At 37.1% G+C, this 21,948-nt stretch overlaps 1 protein-coding gene and 1 long non-coding RNA gene across 10 annotated transcripts in view; one reads left to right on the top strand and one right to left on the bottom strand.

Moving 5' to 3' along the window:
* Window positions 1-21,948, top strand: part of LOC132434894 (uncharacterized) — a 427,467-nt gene that overhangs the window by 200,708 nt on the left and 204,811 nt on the right. For 3 of the 4 annotated variants that reach the window (XR_011246683.1, XR_009521451.2, XR_009521450.2), the window contains exon 5: window positions 634-770. This is a non-coding gene — a long non-coding RNA (uncharacterized lncRNA). Of the gene's footprint in view, window positions 1-633; window positions 771-6,826; window positions 6,900-21,948 lie in introns of those variants that run through there. The other variant, XR_011246684.1, reaches the window with a different exon arrangement.
* EFEMP1 (EGF containing fibulin extracellular matrix protein 1) overlaps window positions 1-21,948 on the bottom strand; it is a 68,991-nt gene that overhangs the window by 42,888 nt on the left and 4,155 nt on the right. For all 6 annotated transcript variants that reach the window (XM_060026570.1, XM_060026569.1, XM_060026573.1 and 3 more), the window contains 2 exons: window positions 20,129-20,177; window positions 19,563-19,964 (listed from right to left, as the gene is read on the bottom strand). In XM_060026570.1, coding sequence (XP_059882553.1) covers window positions 19,563-19,964; window positions 20,129-20,177 — 451 coding nt within the window. The remainder of the gene's footprint in view (window positions 1-19,562; window positions 19,965-20,128; window positions 20,178-21,948) is intronic.

Here is a 21,948-nt window from a genome sequence, read left to right as displayed (position 1 = left end):
TGTGTCTACGCATCTAGTACAGTTTGAACACATATTAACTGAATGCATTGATGCATGAATGAATTGATGAAAAAGTGACTGAAAATTGAATAAATGAATGTGTGAATGGTACAGATTTCAGGGTATACATGGAAAAATATATCCTAAATTAATACAAACAATTTGGAGTCTACTGAGGATAAGATAGGTAGAATTCTTAAAAGCCAAGGCTCTTGATACTTAAATTATCCTTTAATGTCTACAGGGCAAAAAAGTAGTGGGTCTAGCAAGAACAGCCAGAAATGGGCTCTTTTAGTTCCACCGGACTCTGTTGAGTCCTGTGTGTTTAGGAATTTAAGATCAGCATGAAGTTATGGTGACAACCTGTCCACACAATGTCCCCCTTTCCTTCTATCCAAGGAGGGATCATGACCTCATTCTCAGGGAAGTGCACTCTCCTCCAAAGCATTTGAGGACCACTTCTTTCACAGATTAAATGAAATGCAAAATGGGTCCAGGGCAAAACAAGTCTTACTAATAGAGCATGCATGATTCCTGGGGGGAAAAGTCATTGCTAAGTTGTATATGTATTTTTTTTTCTGAACCTTTGAAAAGATCAACTCTGGTTTCAGTTTAATTTTTTTTTTTTTTCAGAAGAAACCTACATGGCCACTGCTTCAAATTTGTTCCAGATGGATTTAGTCATAGAATGATTGATTATCCACTCAGTTGCGAGCTATGTGGTTAAGCTCAGAAATCTACAACAAACTGATCTGGAGCTGTGTTTCACGGTAAGTGGCAGAAAGGATAATCCTTAAACTGTCATTTTAGAGTCAGTGATAAGGAAAGAGGAATTTAGTGAGGCTACTTATGTCAAGAGAATGTACTAGTAAATGGATGGCTGAATATGAGGGAATCTTATGAGCATAATGCTTTTTTTTCCTCCTCTGTACATCATGGTAAAGGGAACCAGATCTGACCGGGAGCCCCCCAAGGGCTTCCCCAACTCTCACTGCCTGCTTCATGAATTAGCCCAGCCTCCCGGGGATGCTCCAGGCCCGAGGTCAGAGGCTGGCTTCTACCTGGCTGCTGAGGCACCCATTTATCCTACTACCCACTCAATAGGCCCACAGAGGTTTTTATTATTGGCATCAGAGACACCTGAGAAAATCTGGAAGCTAATTCTGGGGGAGAGTGAACCTAGGAGAAAATGTACTGTTCTCTATACAGAGCTGTATTATGTACTTTAAAAAGCAATTTAAATTTGGTCCGTTACCATTTTCTTTAAGGAAAAAAAAACCCCTTTGCTTTGGATTTTGGTTATTCCTTTTAACAGCTGCATTAGCCTTTTCTCTATTCTTTCCCTCTGGTTAAGTCACAATCGGGCCATCAGAATATTCTTTTGGGGAGATTGGATGTGGCTGGTGGCGCTCCCTACATGTCACCATCTGTTTTTATTAGTTGTTCAGTTTCTTGGTTTCCACCCTCATGGTGATTTTCTACTTTTGCTCATATATCCTTTCTCTTTTCCCTTTCCCTTAGAGTGCTATTCTACTTCATTACTGCCTCCTTGTCGAAAAACAAATCACTATTCCGCCCCTTATCATGATAACTGCTCCTCAGAACTGATGAAAATTCATGTTGGACTTTATGGCCTCTGAAATTTTAGGTCTTACACAACTTATTTATTGTAACCTTAGGTTATATTTAGCACGTCTCCCTGTAGAATTTTGAGGCAAAAGATGTAAACATATTTAAACACAAAAATGATGACTAGGAAGCAGGCTTTTGAATAGGCTGTAGGAAGAAAAATGTGACTGAAACAGAACAGAGATTTCTATGAGAGAGATGGAGAACATTTTCCATGATTCCCTAACAAACACACAAATATTACAGATGTCTAGGACAAAAGTTCACGTTGAGGCAAGAACAGTGTTTATTAAATTTCTTTTATATAACAGGCATGTGGATACATGCTAATCTGCGAAAATAAAGGGAGTTTTTGTGTTTGCTCATAAAGTTTTTGTTCCATGGATATTGTTTATTTGTAGAGTGGAGTAAAGCAGGATTTTAACTAAAAAGTCTGAAAATCAGAGTATATATTCATAATTATTTATGAGTGGTTTTGGAGAGGATTGATAGCATTTTAGAAGTTCCATATCCATGAAGAAGAGAAGGGTACATTCATTCAAAACGAGCTGTTAGAAGCTGTGAGGTTCTTCTTTCGAACAGTACTTTGCCTGTTTCAACCACACCCATCAGGATACGTATCTGAGTGAGTCATCCAGGCTCCTGCACTGCTGGGGAGGTGGGTGCATTTTGCTTTTTAACTCATATTTTGCTTTTGAAACCATTTAAAATTCTAGATTTAACTCTAAAGTTTTGGATGGAATCATTTCAGGGAGAATTTAATTACAGATTGTGGTAGGCAGCTTCTGACATGGCTTGCAATGATCCCAGACTCCTGGCATTCACACCCTTGACTGTGGGCTGGATTTAGTAGCTTGTTTCTAATGAACAAAATATGGCAAAAGTGATAGACTGTCACTTCAGTGATTGAGTTACAGAAGACTGTGACTTCAGTCTTATTAGCACTCACTTTCTTGCTGGCACTTTCTCCTGCCCTTTCCCTTGCTGACTCTGACGAAGAAGGCTGCTGTGCTGTGAGGTGCTCTAGGGAGAGGTATATGTGGCTAGGAGCCATGGAGGAAGAACTCATGAGAAATGCCGGCAGGAAGTGAATCCTGCCAACAACCACTAGTTGAGTGAGCTCGGAAGGGGATTCTTCCCAGTCAAGCCTTGAGACAACTGCAGATTGTGAAAGACCCAAAGCCTGAGGACCCAACTAAGCCGTACTTTGATTCAGACCCAGAGAAGCTGTGAAATAATAAATGTTTGTTGTTTTAGGCTGCTGCGTTTTAGGACAATTTGTCACGTGGCAACAGATAACTCATAGGCTTCCTTATGCTTTTTGTGTAACGGATAATAATGCATGAGCTCAGGAAAGACTGATTGCTTTGGTTGTAAGCCTGGTTTGAATCTGAGGCTGAAAAACATCCTGAAATATGAAATGAATAAACCTGTAGACTTTAAACAGGCTGTTCTTTGCTAAAAGGTATTCATGTCCCCCAGTGAAGGCAGAAAATCTTAATTCAGAATTCAGAAAATAATAAAGAACCTGTAATATTTAATGTTGTCACCTTTATGTTTTAAATGAGTTTATAGTAATACATGCAAAAAGTATATTTACTCTGCGCCAAAAAACAAAAAATGAAAAAAAAAACAAAACCAAAAAAACAACTCCTTTCCAAGCTAGGATTGAAATGGAGTCCTTGGCTGTGGCATGAACCATAATAATTACCCATGTCCATGCCTCGGGGGGAAGACTGCAGTGATCTAGTTTTTAAAGCTTCAGTGATTTGGTCCAGACTTTTAGCAAACAACCAGCACTAGGTGTGAACTGTTTTGTCAATAAAGCTTCAAGACATTAGAACCGTCTGGTTTTTTGTTTCTGAGTCATTAATGCTATTATAATTACAGAATACACCTGCATTCTTCTCAGGGCAGATTTTAACTTGCTCTGGTATGTTTTCCTGATAAAAATGCCATTTGAAAGTCAAAGAAGAGTTCCTATCAATAGAAATAGTTTAAATGCCACGCACGTATCAGTCAAGAACCATATAGCGACAACACTTCCAAGGCTTGTAGCCTAGACAAAGTGCACTCTCTCTACCTCTTTTTTTCTCTTTCTCATTCTTTTAAAATTATTTTGAATAAGAGCTTGGAAGGGACAACGCTTAATTTTGACAGCTGAGGCCCAGAGAGGTTAACTGGTTTAATACAGTCAGAGTCACTTAGGGGAAGATTCAGATGGGAACCTTTTTCTCTTGCTGAGTTTTATGGAATTTCTGCCACTTTTTGCTGCCAAAGACTACTTTCTGGATCCCCCTGAGCATTCAAGCATAAAAACATTCCACTACAGGAGAAAATTCTATTAATTAATAAGGGAAATATCTGTGCATTACAGCTGTAACTGTTACAATGGAATTCATATTGGAGAAACTGAGTGTCTAATCAGAGGAGAAGAATATCTTTTTGAAAAAAAAAAAAAGAAAAAACCCACCACATGCAGATCTAATTCTATCCAAAGTATATCACACTGCTAACTGCAGAAAATAGAGAATGAAGAATCACTAGACATATCAGCTTCTTGGTGGGCAGCACAAATTGTCAGCTACTGGAAGATAGGCTCTGAATATACCAACAGAATCTGGGAGCTTGTTAGAAATGTGAACCTTGGGTCTCACCCAACACCTACTGAATCAGAATCTTCATTTTAATAGGATCCCCAAGGAATTCACATGTTCAGTAAAGTTTGAGAATCATTGGTCTATCACACATAGCATATAGAAGATCCTCAAAAACATATTATAGAATGGAATCCCAAATTTAAAGAATCCCTCAGACAATTTTATAAAAACAGAAAAACTGATTTATTCAGGTGTCACCTTTTCTTTTTTTCTTCATCAGTCCTTTGAGGAAAATATGTACTTATACGCATATACACAGGCAGAAAATGGTCACTGTAATACTATTTTACAAGATACTTCAGCAGAACCTATTTTTGATTAGAATAGTCTTATGCTTGCTCATGTCCTCTACTCTCCTATCTTGCTCTCTTTTTCTCTCTCTTCCAGTTCCATTCTACATCTCTTTTTCTGCCTCTCATTCCTCTTACAACTGCTATTGTCTCCCAGAGTAACAGGAGGTCCCTGGAAGAGAAGGATATAGCTCAACTGTTTGCTCTGTTTTGCTTTTTTTCTCCATAAATGTATGAATACATTCCTGGCCTCTACCCTCACAAGTGTTCACTGCATTTTTGCTTTTTCCTTAGATGATTGATTTTCATACTGAGTGGTGTGTGGTGATGGTAGATGGTGTTGGGGGTAAAGTATCACTGTTACTTGAGTCACTCAGCAGAAGAGCCAGGGAAATTCTCATAACTGGCTTCACTGTTTCATCTTAAGAATATGTGGTATATATATATATAGTTACCCCTCTTATCTTTGGTTTCGCTTTCTGAAGTTTCAGTTACCCACATGGTCAACCATGGTCTAAAAATATTATATGAAAAATTCCAGAAATAATTCATATGTTTTAGATTGCCTGCTATTCTGAATAGTGTGGTGAAATACCTTGCCATCCCACTCCATCCTGCCGATGACATGAATCATCCCTTTGTCTAGCATAGCCTGCCCATCAACCGATTAGTAGCATCTTGCTTATCAGATCCACTGTTTTGGATATCGCAGTGCTTGTGTTCAAGTAACCCTTACTTCACTTAATACTGGTCTCAAAGCTCAAGAGTAGTGATGCTGGCAACTAGGGTATGCTACAGAGAAACCGTAAAGTGCTTCCTTTAAGTGAAAAGGTGGAAGTTCTCGACTTAATAAGGAAAGAAAAAAATTTTGTATGCTGAGGTTGCTAAGATCTACGGTAAGAATGAATCTTCTAAATGTGAAATTGTGAAAAAAGGAAAAAGAAATTCATGCTAGTTTTGCTGCCAAACTAAAACTGTAAAAGTTATGGCCAGTGCATGATAAGTGCTTAGTTAAGATGGAAAAGGCATTAAATTTGTACAATAAGATATTTTGAGAGAGAGAGAGACCACATTCATATAACTTTTATTACAGTATATTGTTATAATTGTTCTATTTCATTATTAGATACTGTTGTTAATCTCTCACTGTGCCTAACTTATAAATTAAACTTTATCATAGGTATGTATGTATTGGAAAAAAATTGTATATATAGAGTTTGGTACTATCCATGGTTTCAGGCATCTGCTGGGGGTCTTGGAACATATCTCTCAAGGATAAGTGGGGACACTGTATTTAAAATCGATCAATGGGCAAGCAATACTTAAGTCATGAATTTTTAGCTACAGTAGTTACCCAGTTATGATCTCTGTAGTTAACTGTAACAGAGAAGAGAAAGTATTTCTTCTCCTTTAAGGGAAAGTGGTGTTTTCTTTTTTGCTGAGTAATAGAGTTGACATAACACTGATGTGTCATCTATTAGAATAATTTTAAGATGTAGCTCTCCAAATCAACTACAGAGGCTTGGTCTGACTTTGAATCTGCACCTGATTCTTCTTTTCCTAATTTGAGATTTATACTGAGGAATAGGCAGGCCAGTTGCTTGCAGTTACTTTTACCCCTTGTCAGGACCTCTATTTGATTTTTTAAGCTCTTGAGAAAATTCAAAACATCATTCATATTTAATCAAATAATTCATGCAGTCTTCCTTATTAATGTTGTTCTTATTCTCCCTTGTCATTATAAACTGTTCCCTTTAATACAAGACCAGAAACTGTGTATTTTACCAAGAAAAATACATACATTTTGTTATGGATTCATAATGCTTTGGGGAGTGTGTAATTGTGCCTACTCCTGACTTTGATATTATAACCAGCTTTTCTAATAATTCTTTAAAACTCTGTTAGAACCCTAATACTGTTTGTGGCCAGGTTTTTACAATGATAACTAAATAGCCCAAGTTCTTTTTCTAATACAGTGATATTCTATTTGGGGTATTAACCATCAGTGATAGCTTGGTTTATTGGAAACTATTGCTCTGGCATGCTTAAACAATCCATTTTTCTGTTTAAATTGAAAAAATCAGAGAAGATTGTTTAGTTTACTTACAGTTGGACTCTAATTTACAATGGCTTTGCTATTAAACATTTTTTAAAATGAACTAGTCACCAAATAATCTTTCCTGTTTTTTCAGAACTATCATTAGCTGTATAAATTGCACCACAATTAAACTTCCTTCTTTTATTTAGCTTCTTTTTATCATTAGCTTTTCCCCCCTGCCCAATTACTAAAGAAAGGAGGTCTTGGAATTGAAGTTGAGAACGAAGCCCAGCATCTTTACCAGCTTGTGTGGAAGGACATTTTTCTCTGGCTACCTTCCTCCCTGGATTAGGGCTCTTCTGATGCGCCAAGTCGTGAACTAGTTTTACAAAAAGGGCCCACAGCTTTTACTGGGAAGTTTAATTAATCATGAATAACTGGAATTTTCTGCCTTGTTTGTTGAGTGACGTTTTATTCTTGGCTACATACTGACTATATAATTTGCCAAAGTCTGAGGAATAAAAGAGCATGGGGATTCAATGTCAGTCCCAGATAAGTTATTTTCTAATCCACTCTATGATGGTCTATCTAAAAACTTTATTTTGTTAAAAATTCAGTTGCCCAAGAACACAAAGGTAGGTCAGGATGGAATCCAGGTAAATCTCTAAGAAAGATTAGTCAAGACATGGTCAGGATGTTGCTGAAGTGTAAGGCAACAGAGTGTTAGAGGTTACACCTTAACACTTTTATTTCTTTGTTGACTCTTTCTATATTCCATCCAATAATGTCTTTATTGATTAAATCATGTAGTAGCTGTCCAAGGTGCCCTTTCCCTTGTGATAGGTAAACACATGAATTTAGAAAGCAGTTCCCAGTGTTGATTTTACGAGAATAATAAGAGGAACTGTGTTCCAAATCATTTTAGAAGCATTATCAGCTTTGATCAGTTTAATTTCTGTACATGTTACTTTCCTACCAAAAAATGGTGCATTGTTACATGTTTGTGCACATGCATGTATATGGGCATGAACTTGAGTGGGTATGTGTATGTGTGCATGTGTGTGAGTGTAAATAGCTGGAATAAACTAAATCTAGGAAAGAAAGGGGGTATTTAGGCTGTGTGCGCAGGTTTCTAAGGTGTCTTTTAACAGCTTCTTTTGGAATGTCCTTTCCTTTTTTAGACGAGATATCTTCTGATATCACAAACTGCTCAGGACAGAACATGGATAAGGAGGGAAAACCATCTTACATAACAGTATCTCTTTAGGCCTCAAATGATGAAAAGCAGTGATTAGGAAAAAAGCTTACTGGTGGGTTTCGAATGATGCCAAATACCTCAATCACTCATATATTTTAGGAGAATTATTAAAGTTGAACTAATTCTCTAAGAAGCTTCCTCAAATAAACAACAAATTTGAAGGATTCAACAACAGACTCTGAAAAACAGACTTATACTGCTCTTCATAATTTTGGTATATTTAAACATATTGAGATACTTAGGTTTTTTAGTGAATAGTGAAAAAGTCAGCAACAATTTAATGGCATACTCATTTTGTGAATGTATGTATGAGAGGAGGGCTTTGCTGCAAAATAGTGAGATCTAACTAATCACTACTGAACAAAAATTCTTCCCTAATCCAGGTTGTGATAGACCTGGTCTCCAGGGTGGACACTGAATGGGAACCTCTGAGTTGTTTCCTGTTTTGGATTGTGTTCCACATTTCCACTCAAGGGAGTAGGATTAGATTCTCTGCAGCACACACAGCTGTTTAGAGTGCAAAACTTATTTCACTACAGTCTCTGGAGCTTTTTGAGATTTAACTATTTGCATAAAGGCAGTTGCAATTTCCATCATGATTCTCCCTTTAGCTGGGCACACATAAAGCAATACACACAGCTTTTATGGTTGTCTCTAGTTCCATTGTCTACATCACACTCATATTTCACATACAGTTAAGTACGTAATACAAGCTAGCTATTAGCTCCCAAAGGACCCTCAGTAATCTGTGTTCTTTCCTGGGCCCCTCGGACCCATGGATTTCTTTCTCACTTCTCTAGAAATTCAGTTCTTCCTACCTTGGGACCAGATCAGAACTGTGCTTCTTTAAGTCATCTACAACCAACTAAGTGATTTTCCTGGATTCTACCCTTTAGCATTTTAACAGAATAAATTTAAAAAGAATAGTTTCATTCCTAGCCACAGCAATCAGTCAAGAAAAAGAAATAAAAGATATCCAAATTGGAAGGGAAGAGGTAAAACTGTTACTGTTTGCAGATGACATGATACTCTATATAGAGAACACTGAAGACTCCACACAAAAACTTTTAGAAGTAATATATGAATTCAGCAAGGTAACAGGATACAAGATTAATCTACGTAAATCTGTTGCATTTCTTTACACTAACAATGAAATATCAGAAAGAGAAAGTAAAAAATAATCCAGTTTAAAATCACATAAAAAAATATTTAGGAATAAACTTAACCAAGGAAGTGAAAGACCTATATCCTGAAAACTATATAAAACACTGATAAAGGAAATTGATGATGATTCAAAGAAATGGAAAGATATCCCATGCTCCTGGATTGGAAGAATTAATATTGTTAAAGTGGCCATACTACCCAAAGCAATCTACAGATTTAATGTGATCCCTATCAAAATACTCATGACACTTTTCACAGAACTAGAATAAATAACCCTCAAATGTATATGGAACCACAAAAGATCCAGAATTGCCAAAGCAGCTCTGAGGAAAAAGAACAAAGCTGGAAGCATAACCCTCCCAGACTTCAGGCAATACTACAAAGCTACCATAATCAAAACAGCATGGTATTGGCACAAAAACAGACATATGGATCAATGGAACAGAATAGAGAGCCCAGAAATAAACCCACACACCTACAGTCAATTCATCTATGACAAAGGAGGCAAGAATATACAATGGAGAAAAAGACAGTCTTTTCAACAAGTGGTATTGGGAAAGGTGGATAGCTACATGTAAATCAATGAAATTAGAACACTCCCTTACACTATATACAAAAATAAACTCAAAATGGTTTAAAGACCTAAATATAAGACATGACACCATAAAACTTTTAGAAGAGAACATAGGCAAAACATTCTCTGACATAAATCGTAGCAATATTGTCTTAGATCACTCTCCCAAGGCGATAGAAATAAAAGCAAAAATAAACAAATGGGGACAAATCAAACTTAAAACCTTTTGCACAGCAAAGGAAACCATCAACAAAATAAAAAGACAAGCTACGGGATGGGAGAAAATATTTGCAAACGATGTGACAGGCAAGGGTTTAGTATCCAAAATATATAAACAACTCATTCAGCTCAACATAAAAAACAAACAAACAACCCAATAAAAAATGGGCAGAAGACCTAAACAGACATTTCTCCAAAGAAGACATACAGATGGCCAACAGGCACATGAAAAGATGCTCAACATCACTAATTATTAGAGAAATGAAAATCAGAATCACAATGAGGTATCACCTCACACCGGTCAGAATGGCTATCAAAAAGTCTACAGATAATAAGTGCTGGAGACGGTGTGGAGAAAAGGGAACCCTCCTACACTGTTGGTGGGAATGTAAACTGGTGCAGCCACTATGGAAAACAGTATAGAGGTTCCTTAAAAAACTAAAAGTAGAGCTATCACGTGATCCAGCAATCCCACTCCTGAGCATATATCCAGAAAAGACAAAAACTAATTCGAAAAGATACATGCACCCTAATGTTCATAGCAGCACTATTTACAATAGCCAAGACATGGAAACAATCCAAGTGCACATCAACAGGTGATTGACTTAAGATGATGTGGTATATATATAATGGAATATTATTCAGTCATAAAAAAGAATGAAATATGCCATTTGCAGCAACATGGATGGACCTAGAGAATACGATACTAAGTGAAATAAGTCAGACAGAGAAAGACAAATACTATATGATATCACACATGGAATCTAAAGAATAATACAAATGAATCTATATACAAAACAGAAACAGACTCACAGACATAGAAAATAAACTTACGGTTACCTAAGGAGAAATGGAGGGAGAGAAGGGATAAATTCAGAGTATGGGATTAACAGATACGAACTACTATATATAAAATAGATAAGCAAAAAGGATTTACTGCATAGCACAGGGAACTATATTCAATAACTTGTAATAACTTATAATGGAAAATAATCTGGAAAAAATATATAACTGAATCACTTTGCTGTACTCTTGAAAATAACACAATATTATAAGTCAATTTTACTTCAATTAAAACAACTACATAACAACAACTATGAAAAAGATAGTTTCTGGCTTGCAGTCAAGGGAAAGAACCAAGATGGATTGCTCTGATCCCTTCTTCCTTTCTTGCTCTTATTTTATAGAGCTTCACCCAGTGTCTTGATTTTCTTCACAGTATTAGAGAGCTTACATAAATATTTTCCAGCCTTGTGATTATTTCACTTCAAATATCATAAATGTTAACATTTCCTCAACCCAACTGTATTTTCATTATTCACCATGAGATTTCTGAGGAAGGATATATTTGATATAGAGATGCATTCACTGGTTAAATGTCTTGTCAGAAAGTTAAAAGAATTCTAGTATTTCTAATTACTAGTCTTGCTTTAGGAATAACAGCAACTTATTTATTCACCAATGTTTGTTAAAAACCTAACAATCCACAATATAAAGAATAGACTTCATAGTTCCTTCTTTCAAGTGGCTTAAGCTTAAGATGGGAACTAGATATTTAAGACCTCCATTATTGTTTTTTATCTTCTTTTTTTTACATCTTTTTTAGAGTGTAATTGCTTTACAATGTTGTGTTAGATTCTGCTGTACAATAAGTTGAATCAGCTGTATGTATACATATATCCCCAAATCCCTACCCTCTTGAGCCTCCCTCCCACCCTCCATTATTAATAAGAAGTTTGATACATGTAGAGTTGGGAAATACACCTTATACACATATGGTACATAATTGCTCATTTTCAAGGATGGTTTTAGAAGTCAAGTAAACTTTAAGCCTGAATTCTCTGATGATTAAAAACCATTCATTTATTCAAACATGCACACACAAACACGAAACATTTGCTTTGTGCCTTTTCAATAATAAGTAAAATGGGACACAGTTTGGGAAGATACTGAGACAGGGCTGGAGGAACACATTAGTATTTTGTTGGGGAGAGTTACTGAGGATGGAGTACTAGTCATAGACGTTTGCTCTGCAGTGCTTCAGCATCACATGTACTATCAAATTTTGTTTTCCTCCACGTACCCCTATCCCTTACCTCATTAGCATTCCTATCAGCAGCACCCTGCTTCTGGGGGACTCTCCTGGGAAACCACTCTTGGGTAGAAGGAACATGGACCCAAAGCTTTTCGCTTTTTCTGCTTGGCTATAAGATGGTTACTTCCCTCGCTCTTCGGATCTTAATTTCCTCATCAGACCTCTCAACTTCCCCTCATCATTCTCTTCTAAATGTTCCATTCCAGGGAGGAACCAGGCTTTTGTTCTTGACCACATTTCTGGGGACATGTTCTTTTTTCTGTCTAAATGTGGATTTTAATAAATTGTAAGCATACCTGTATCACATATTGGTTTTGCTACTACTTTTGGCAATTCATTATGTACTTCCTGTGATGTCCCGTGTGTTAAATTTCCTGAGCTATATATTTTGCTTCTTTTATTGTTATTTTATAATTCATGGGTTAATGATGGTCAGTTCCCTGAGGACAATGGCCACTCCTTCCTTCTACTTTTATTCTATCAAAGTGCCTTACAACAGAAAGTGGTTCTTAAAATTTGATTGGATTTTATTGAACATTAACTGAATGGTTTTGCATTCTGTTTGATCAGTTTCACTTGTGATATTGCCTGGTTACCCTTGACTAGTATGGATGTACAATTATTTCAAAGGTAGTTCAAGTTAGTTGAGTTGAGTTAGCCGAATATCTCAAGTTTTTAAGTCATTTTGTACACATTTACATAACATTGATTCATTCTCTATCCCTCCTTTTAATTTGAAAAGGTTATTTGAAATTGACAGCAATAAGCTGTTCATGCTGCTGCCAGTATCCTGGCACTCAGCCTTCCTTTCATGTCATTCCTTCACTTCATCTTTATTAAATGTTTACAAATCATTTAGGTTCAAGCTACAAGCCTGCAATTGTGGCTAAATGCTTGCAATGACAGCTGTTTTCTTCTGCCAATATTTGAATGCAGTTTTCTTGATCAGTTTTATTTTTGAGTGTGCAATTTGCAGTTACCTCCTGGAAAAAGAAGCATGGTAATGAATTTCAGATGTGGCATGAATTACTTATTTGTACCTTCGTGCAAAATCAAACACATTTGGGGCAAATTTTGTTTAATCTTTGGTTTCAAAGAATAAAATTGTGCCAATAATTCAACAAGTGCAAAGGCAATCCTTACAAATGGGGCAATTTGTTGATTTCAGAGACTATAGTTTAAAATTTTCTGCTGGAGAAAGAAATAATGAGTCAGTACCAGTGCACATTCCTGAAGTTACCCAGGCTTGCAATTCTAGTCTAATCTGCTTCTTTTTGCTTCTATGGGGAGAGGAAAGTTCATTCTACAGATTGTGTTAACTAGTTTTAACAAGAGTCTTCTTGTCTTTGATGGGAAGTAAATCTGTGATAAAGTTTAAATTGAACAGAAGATACTTATGTGAATATTCTTCTAATATTTGATGATATTCACAGAATCTAAAGGAGATGTCAGCTGTGCATCAGATATTGAAAGGATCTCCTATCACTTTGGTAACCAAAACACACTTTAAGGCCAAAATCAGAGTCAACCTCCTCCTCTTTCACAACTCTACATGAACTGAACCTCCAAACAACAATATTTGTGCCTTGAGTATAAGGGGGATGCCTATAGAAGGTAGGGGTATCACAGCACCAATCCTTACTATAGCCAAAACGTAACTGCAAGTTTCACTTACTGATAATTTAAAGGCAGTTACAGCATTTTACACTTGCAGGTTTTATAGACAGGTGCAAGATCTCTTGTTTTCTGGTTAAAATGTCCCCTTTTCCTCTAGATTGCACATATGTGTCCTTGGTTTGGGGATATAGTCCTAACCAGGACTCACGGCCAATAATATTTAGGGACCAGAGCACTGGTGATGACAACAAGATAGGTGAGAGAAATGAAATGGAAATATTATTCTGTCCTATAAGTAGAATGTATATTTTAGATGTTTTCTCTTCATTACTTCCCATATCCCACGTAAAGTATTCTGACCTTGCCCTCTCGTTTTTATAACTGAATGCAGCTTCCTGAAGTTAAGATTAAGTTAGGCCATTGGTTCTCAAACTTCAGCAGGGATCAAAATTATAGAATTATTAAAACACAAATTGCTGAGCCCCATCCCCAGAGTTTCCAATTCAGTAGGTCTGATGGGGCCCAAGATTTTGCATTTCTAATAAGTTACAGGATAATGCTAATGTTTCTGATCTGGGGACCACACTTTGAAAATCATTGAGTTAAACAGTTATACAACTTAGTCTTCTGTTGCAGAAGAGTGATCATATTGACCTCTTCCATCCTTCCACCTCAAATAATTGTCACTCAATTTTTATGAAGGAATTTTAAAGAATTTTCTGACTATGCATGAATCAGATATACATATTATCTATAAAATGTATATTAAAAATGAGTCTTAAATTAACTGAAATTTTATGACTACAGTGTTTGGAAAAGTAAATTATGAAACAATGCTAGATTTTTCAGGAGGAAATCAATGCAATTACACTGCATCAGTTTATTTTAAAAGTAATTAAGTTTTCCCTATAAACTCAATTCCTATCCATTTATATGGCCTTAGAGAATTTTCAGATACTCAAATGTAATTAACAAGTAAACACAATGAACTAGTAGTAAGTTAATACCCATTTTACTTTGTGCTTGAAATATTTCTTTTCTGTTAATATCATAATTTACTCAAGTATAGTCTTCCTTTTGTAAAATATCTATTTTCTGAGCTCAAAGCTCTTCGCTGGGCTGTATAATTACATGTAACAAAAATTAGGCGTTTCCTCACAAAACTAACAGGAGAAAACAGAGACCCTAATGACATTAGTGAGGATCAGCAAAAGGGTAGTGTTTGAAAGTTGTTTGGTAATGACAATGCCAAGTATGCTAAGCTACTTGATTACACTATAGTTTATAAATCCCCTTTTGGATATGTGATCATTTAAGTTTCAAATGAAAGAAGCCGAAGAGAGACATCCCTAGCATCTGAGAATCTGTACATGTTAGTTCAAGTTTCTCTTTTTTAAAGTAGATGTATAGATAATAACATTTTTCCTTTTCAAAATAGTATTTTAGTTATCCTTATGTTTATAAAGAAACGTGAGGAGGATAATAGATGGTCCCCAAGAGCTTAGAGCTTTTTAACCCTGAGTGTAATTTTTTCATTCCTTTAGGCTTTCCAAAAGGCAACAGTTTTTCCTTTTTAGCTTTTTAGTTGCTCCTGTGTCATAGGTAATAATAATACAAATCAAATAAAATCATTGAAAATACAATTGAAAATTGAAAAAAAAATTTTGGCAAATAAAACTTTATAATTGAAGTATGGTATTTAATTTAGCTGAGTGGTAAAATTTTTCCCAGTGGAAATGAGGAAAGACAAGCTAACTATGGTATGACATGTATCTAAGTATGTAGGTGCTAATGTATAGGTATCCTACACATGCAATCTAGAACAATGTGGAAACTGACAAACTGGCGGGATCCTGATAACTGCAAAGAAAGGCTCTGTCCAGGTACATAAAGATCAATGAAACATGGTTTTTCAAAGTTCAAAACAAATTGAAAAAACAGTTTTACTGGACAAACAATGCCTTAACCTGAAAAAGTGGCTCTACCATTCGTTTTTTCACTGTTGGCTGTGATGTGCAGGACATTTGGTTATTGGGGGTTTGCTAGGGTGATCCACAATGCCATTTCCCCAGGACTGAGGCATTTCCAGCGATGTGGGACATTAAGTTTTCAAACCAGGAAAATCTTGGGTAGACAGGGATGGTTGGAAACTCTAGGGTATGCTTTCACATCTCTCAGTTATACCTTATATAACACAAGCCAGGTATTGCACTCTGGAATTGGCTCCACAATCAGCTTCATTAGACGTTTGTATCAAGTTCATTTTTTGATGGTATGGTTTCTTTAGCAAGTTAGTAATGATACTTGTAAAACCTGCATGAGGTTAGTAATGACTTAATTGCCAGCTATGCAAAATATTCTACATTTAATTTTTTGAAAGTTCAATTAAGTGAACAAATTCCTTTGAATTGGGCAATTGATGCTTTCTCTTATTTGCCAGTTCCCAAATGATATTTTTTTCCTACAAGAATGGGGCTCTTGGAAACTTATATATGATAAAAAAAATTCTTTCTCAGCTTGAACTAGTGATTTCTAACTCCACATCCCTTGAAGAAGATAACATAGTGACTATGCACTAAAGATCCAACTTCCTTTTGGAGCAGATGAATATCTGTTGTCTTTGAGGTAGATAATAGTTCATGGAGAAATGAATAATTTCTAAAACTTAATTTTTACATGACTCCAGGTATGTAACACTGAAATGATCTTCATGTAATGCGATAGCTGCCAAAGGTGGGACCTGTCTTTGAAATTCTCAGTGTGAATGGCCTCCCCAGTATCACGCTCAGTTGGCAAAAATTACCTGAGAAAAACTGCTTACTGTGAATTGATATTTGGATGTTATATTTTAAACCCCTTGGTTTTGCACAAAATTGAAAAACTCTGGACAAATAGATGAATAAAATTTAAAGGATCATGTTTTCACTAAATGTTAAAACATGGAAAGCTGGTTAAAAATATATTTATAAAATAGAATACATTTATTTATTTATCTATTTATGGCTGTGCTGCACTTCATGTGGGATCTTAGTTTCCCGACCAGGGATTGAACCCACGTTCCCTGCACTGGGAGCTGAGAGTCTTAAACACTGGACCGCCAGGGGAGTCCCTAAAATAGAATACATTTTAAAATATCTAGTGGTATTTAAATTAGGTGGCAACTGTGATTGGTAATAGTGCATTCAAAGGCACGACTGACTTTAACACTGAAACACAGTTCAGATTTCAGCCATTACATTAAAAATGTCGTCAGCTTTAAGTTATGTACTGATAAACTGTACCTGTTGAAAAATATATGTGGGAAAAAGAAATAATTGTAATACAAACACGACCCATCTACAGGCATTCATTTATTCTGATCCAGCAACCATGGTAAATATGTTTGGATTACTGGTCATAAGTATGCAACATTTAAAAGGGAGTGGAGATCTTTATTAAAACAGAAGGCTCCTCAAACTCCACAATGATGTCAGTAATGTAGGTCCTTGGAGCACATTATTGTTTCAAGCGGAGGTCCCCACACTTTCACATTGGTTATAAAATATTATTTTGTGCTGCTGGCCTGGAATGAGAATGTCATACATCTGCAGGCAATCAGAAGAAACTGGACTGCATGTTTGATTGGCTCAATAATAAACGGGCACAAGTGTGACCTGACTTATGTTAGTCAGATTCCCTAGACAGATTATCCTGTTGTTATCATATGAAATAACCCCCTTTTATCAACAATTAAGTAAATCCACATTTATGGGCACTTTGCAAAATTGTGAGGTGGGAAGAAATCCAACTTAAGCCTTAAGTCATCCAAAAAACTTTTAACCCTACTTTTAATGATACAGACCCCCAATCCCAAATTTTTGAAATTACTTGAATTATGCAAAACAGTTTGGGTTGGAAATGCCCTGTGTGCACACAATCAATTAATATGTATTTAGCATCTACCATAAGCATTTAATAGTTTTAGCTTAAAATTAAAAAGAAATTCCCAAAGAAGTAAGGATTATAAATATTTTAAAAGTAACTTACTTTGTAAGATAGTCTAAATCTTTAAGAAAAATTAAATAGGATTTTATTTTTATTATTCACTTTTTATTATACAGTTTCTACTGTAACCAATGCATGTTGTAAATCCTGAATATGTTTTATTCTAGAAATTTTTCATTCGATTCTAGGCATTGTTCTTGCTTTCAACCACAACTGTTAATGGTGGACCATAAACTACTTTGACAGTTTCTGATAAACGATCCATTCATTTACCTGAGTTTTCTTCTCCTAAGTACCATTAAAACCTACATCTGAAGTGTAAAAAATAATTCAGTATGTAAAAGTCAATACTTCAAAAATTTCAGTAAAACTTTTCAGTTTCAGGAAAAATACCACCAAACCTTCCAGTATAATTATATATTTAAATAACACAATTAACAGTTGGTATTTTAAATAAATTCAAGGTATTTTTAAACCAGTATTCACTCAAATACACACACCATATATATTTTATATAAATATATATTTATTTGTAAATATCTATTTATTTATATATATAAATAACCTCATGAGGTTATCTCTTTGACATAATCCTTAAATTAAATATCTGAATATCAAGCAGATGCTGAAGCATTCATCATCAATATTGGAATTCTGACTCATGACAGTAACACAAAACAGATGCTAATACGATAGGTTCTCTGAAAAGTGACACCATCACAGCATGGGTTAGCTCTTGATGTGGGATACTTAAAATTTGAACACAAAATATAAAATAATAAAAGTCAGAGCCTGATAGGTTTCCTTACTTCATTTATAAACCATTTAAAATCTACTATATTTTATACAGAAGATAAAACTCAACACTGGTGAATAAGGGGCAGCATTCTAGAGGACCAGCAGTTGCTTCTTTCACTTAATGCAGCAGCTAGGTGACCCCAGTTGAACCCTTCAGTGTTGAGGGAGGAAGGTGCTCTTCCTCATTCAGGCAGGTAGAAGGTAAGAACTCCTGGGCCCTTTCCATTGGCCAGGGGGTACCAGGCACTTATGGTGTCTTATGGGGTTTACCCAGTCAGCCCCTGGTAGTGAAAAAGTAGTCTGGAGCTTCTATTGCCACACTAGGCAGATCTAAAAGGGTTTGCTAAGTAGGCAAAGAGGAAGAAAATCCCTTAGCACAGTCCAGTTAGTTAATATCCTACATCTCTTGAAAGCCCAAGATTCTTATCACTTTGCTAGCATGAGTCTACAGCTGTTTCTAGAATACACAGTGATGTGTACTCTTTGTGAAAATAAACAGAAAAACCCAAGCGGACAGTGCCATGGTGCAAGTGATATAAGCGAAATGTGCTCAAACGAGAGCTTAAAAATAGATATAAATGTGAGTGGGGGACACTCCCTCAAAGGTAATGAGAAGCAGAAGTCCCATTTCTTTATTCCTCTGTGAGGAAAACAAGTCAGTGGCAAGTTCAATAAAAAGAAAGTTTGAGACCTTAAAGGCGGACATTTGTGGAGTAGCTTGACAGCACAATTTCAAATTCCAAATGAATAATTTGCTTCTTTTGACAGCTGTGACTCTGGCCCCATCTGTCTGGGTTTGAACGCTGGCTCTGTACTCACCACCTGTGTGACCCCTAGTTCTCAAACTTGGCTGCACACTGGGACCACATGGGGAGCTTTAAAAAAATACTGATTCTTGGAACCCACCCCCCAGAGACTGTTATTTAATTGGGCTGGGGTGTGGCTTGGACATGGAGAAGTTTTAAAGGCTCCCAGGTGACCCTAAATATGTGCAGCTAAGGTTGAGAACCACTGATGACCTCTCTGAGACACAGTTCCTCATTTGCAAAATGATGATGGTACTGGCAGCAACTACCTTTTAGGACTATTGTGATGATTGAATATGATAATGCAGGCAAAGCACTTAGCACAAAGTCTGGCGAGTGGGAAGCTCTCAGTAAGTATGAGCTGTTGTCATCCTCACCACAGGTGCACCTGGGCAAGAACTTTCTCATTAGCATTGAAAGTCATGCTTACCTTGGCACACGTTATGCTCACTCTGCTCATAGCCTGTTGCACACTGGATCCGGTGAGAAGGGTTGGAGGGAATGCGCTGAGGGTCAGCTGGGTTCCGCCGGATGACAAAGTTATTTCGGCCAGTCTGCACTTCAGCAGCAGCACTGGCGACAAAACCACCCCCAGGCACCGCTCCACTGGCTGCCATGCCACTGGCTGCTACACCCCCAGTGCCTGTACTAGAGGTCACAGCTGCATTTGTAGCTGCACCCGCACCTTCAGCTGCTGGTGTTTCTTGCTGCGGTTGTTCATTGTTGACAATAATCTGAGCTGTTTTAGGAAGGCAGAGGTATCCTCCATAGTGGTTGACGCATTTCATTCCACCTTTGCAAGCGTCTGGGACAATGTCACATTCATCAATATCTGTGGTCAGTAATAAAATAAGTCAGGAATCTTCTTAGAGGGGAAACTCAACATGTAAATATATGCTTATGCCTTTTGGGTATAATACAGGCAGGACATGAAGGACATATGAGATGGAGACAGAGAGCTACGTTCAGATGGGAAGTCTTTGAAAGTTGGCTCACCTTTGCACTGCTGTCTTACAGGATCCCACTCATATCCATCTGTGCATTGCTGTGAAGAAAACATCAAGATGGGGCCAGGAGACAGTTAATTGAGTATCCATTCTCTGAGAAGTCACTCTAAAAGCTTCATACTTATGGCAACAATCTTTGTGCTAGAGTCCTAGATAGATGATGAGATGTGTAGTTTACCATTCTGTAGCTATTTTAAAAAGACACATCTGTGCACTGGACCGCTTCAGGGATCCCTTCTCAATCACCAGCTGTCTCAACTCTTTTGTTGTATTTGCGTTGGGTCCAGTTGCCCATAACCATCTTCTTGGAATTCCTTTCTCTCTGTCCCAATACTAATATTCTGCAATCTCTCTGACTGCTTTTTTGCTTTATTTGCCCCTTCCTCCACACTGTAAATTTTACCAAAAAAAAAAAAAAATTCAGCTGAGTTCTTTTCTTCAGCCCTTGACAATTTCCTCTCTCTCTCCAAATCCTCTTAGAGCATTCCAGACATGGCTTTCCTTATCATTCCTATTCAGTAGAGTCCTGAGCCTCCTTCTCACACCATGGCCTGCCTTCTAGCTTTAGTTCCTATGGGTCCTCTCTAGTTCACTCACTGAAGGAACCATCTGTCAAGTACCTTCTCACACCAGGCACCACCCTAGTCCCTGGGAAAGCAAAGATGATTAATACCTTGCTCCTGTTCTCAAGCAGCTCACAGGCCTGAAGAGGAGACAGACAGGTAAATAAGTTGGAGCAAGATGTCAGGTGTCGTGACACAAGTCTACCTGTGGAAGGAATGATGGACCCTACCCAGGGCTGTGGGTGGACATGACAGGGTGTAAGGGAAGGCTTTATGGGCGAAGTTACAAGTGAATTGGGCCTTACAGGACTTTTTTCCAGAGAGATATGGGGAGTCTAGGATGAGGGACCACGTAAGCAAAGGCGCAGAGTTGTTAAAGAAGGAAGGAGTTACAAGTATTCCTGGGTGGGTGGAGTGAGGTTAGAGAGGTAGGCAGGGCCAAACCTGGGAAGCCTTTCTTTGGGATAGACGGAAACTGAATTCTACCTTAAAGGTCAGTGAATCTCAAGCTCCATTATGCTTAAGAATCATTCTGGTGCTTGTTAAAATGCAGATTCCTGGGCCCAACCAACGGTTCTGATTCTGTAGGTTTGGTTGGGGGCCTGGAATCTGAATTCCTAACAGGCATCTCAGGTGATTCTGATACAAGTCATCTATGGGCTGCTTCTTGAGAAATGCTGGTATAAGTGATGAGGCCTCTGAAGAAATTTTAAGCTCAAGAAAACATCTGATCAGATGCAGATTTGAGGAAGAGGCTTCAGGAAGGATTGAGCAAAAGTAGAGTAAACAAATAAATAAACTTAAATTCTTTTGTAAGAGCCAAGTAAGTAAATAGTAAATTTACTTATATAGCTGAATGGAGACAGAGAGATGAGTTTAGGTATTTTACTGATTTCTGAGACTTAACAGGGTGAAAACTAAACTCACTTTATCTCCCAGACTAATTCTTTCTAGTTTCCCCAACACTGTCCAAGGCACTACCACCTTTCTCAGCACCCAGGATTACAACTTTAACATCAACTTTTCCAATTATTTTCCTTCAAGCTCTGCTGACTTTGTTTCCACTTTTATCTCTCCCACGTTGGTATAAGCCTTCCTGGCCTCATGAGTAGGCAAGTCTCCTTAGGTGGTCTCCATATCTCTACATGCTGCACACAAGCCTCCATGACAATCTTTCTTTGCTCTCTTGGTTACGTTGCCCCTCCATCTAAGGGCTCACAGTGGCCTGTAGACCTTTCATCTCCCA

This window comes from Delphinus delphis, chromosome 12, assembly GCF_949987515.2.
Source record: "Delphinus delphis chromosome 12, mDelDel1.2, whole genome shotgun sequence".
NCBI lineage: Eukaryota > Metazoa > Chordata > Mammalia > Artiodactyla > Delphinidae > Delphinus > Delphinus delphis.
Note: the sequence above shows the minus strand (reverse complement) of the source record. Positions and strands in the feature narration are given on the sequence as shown.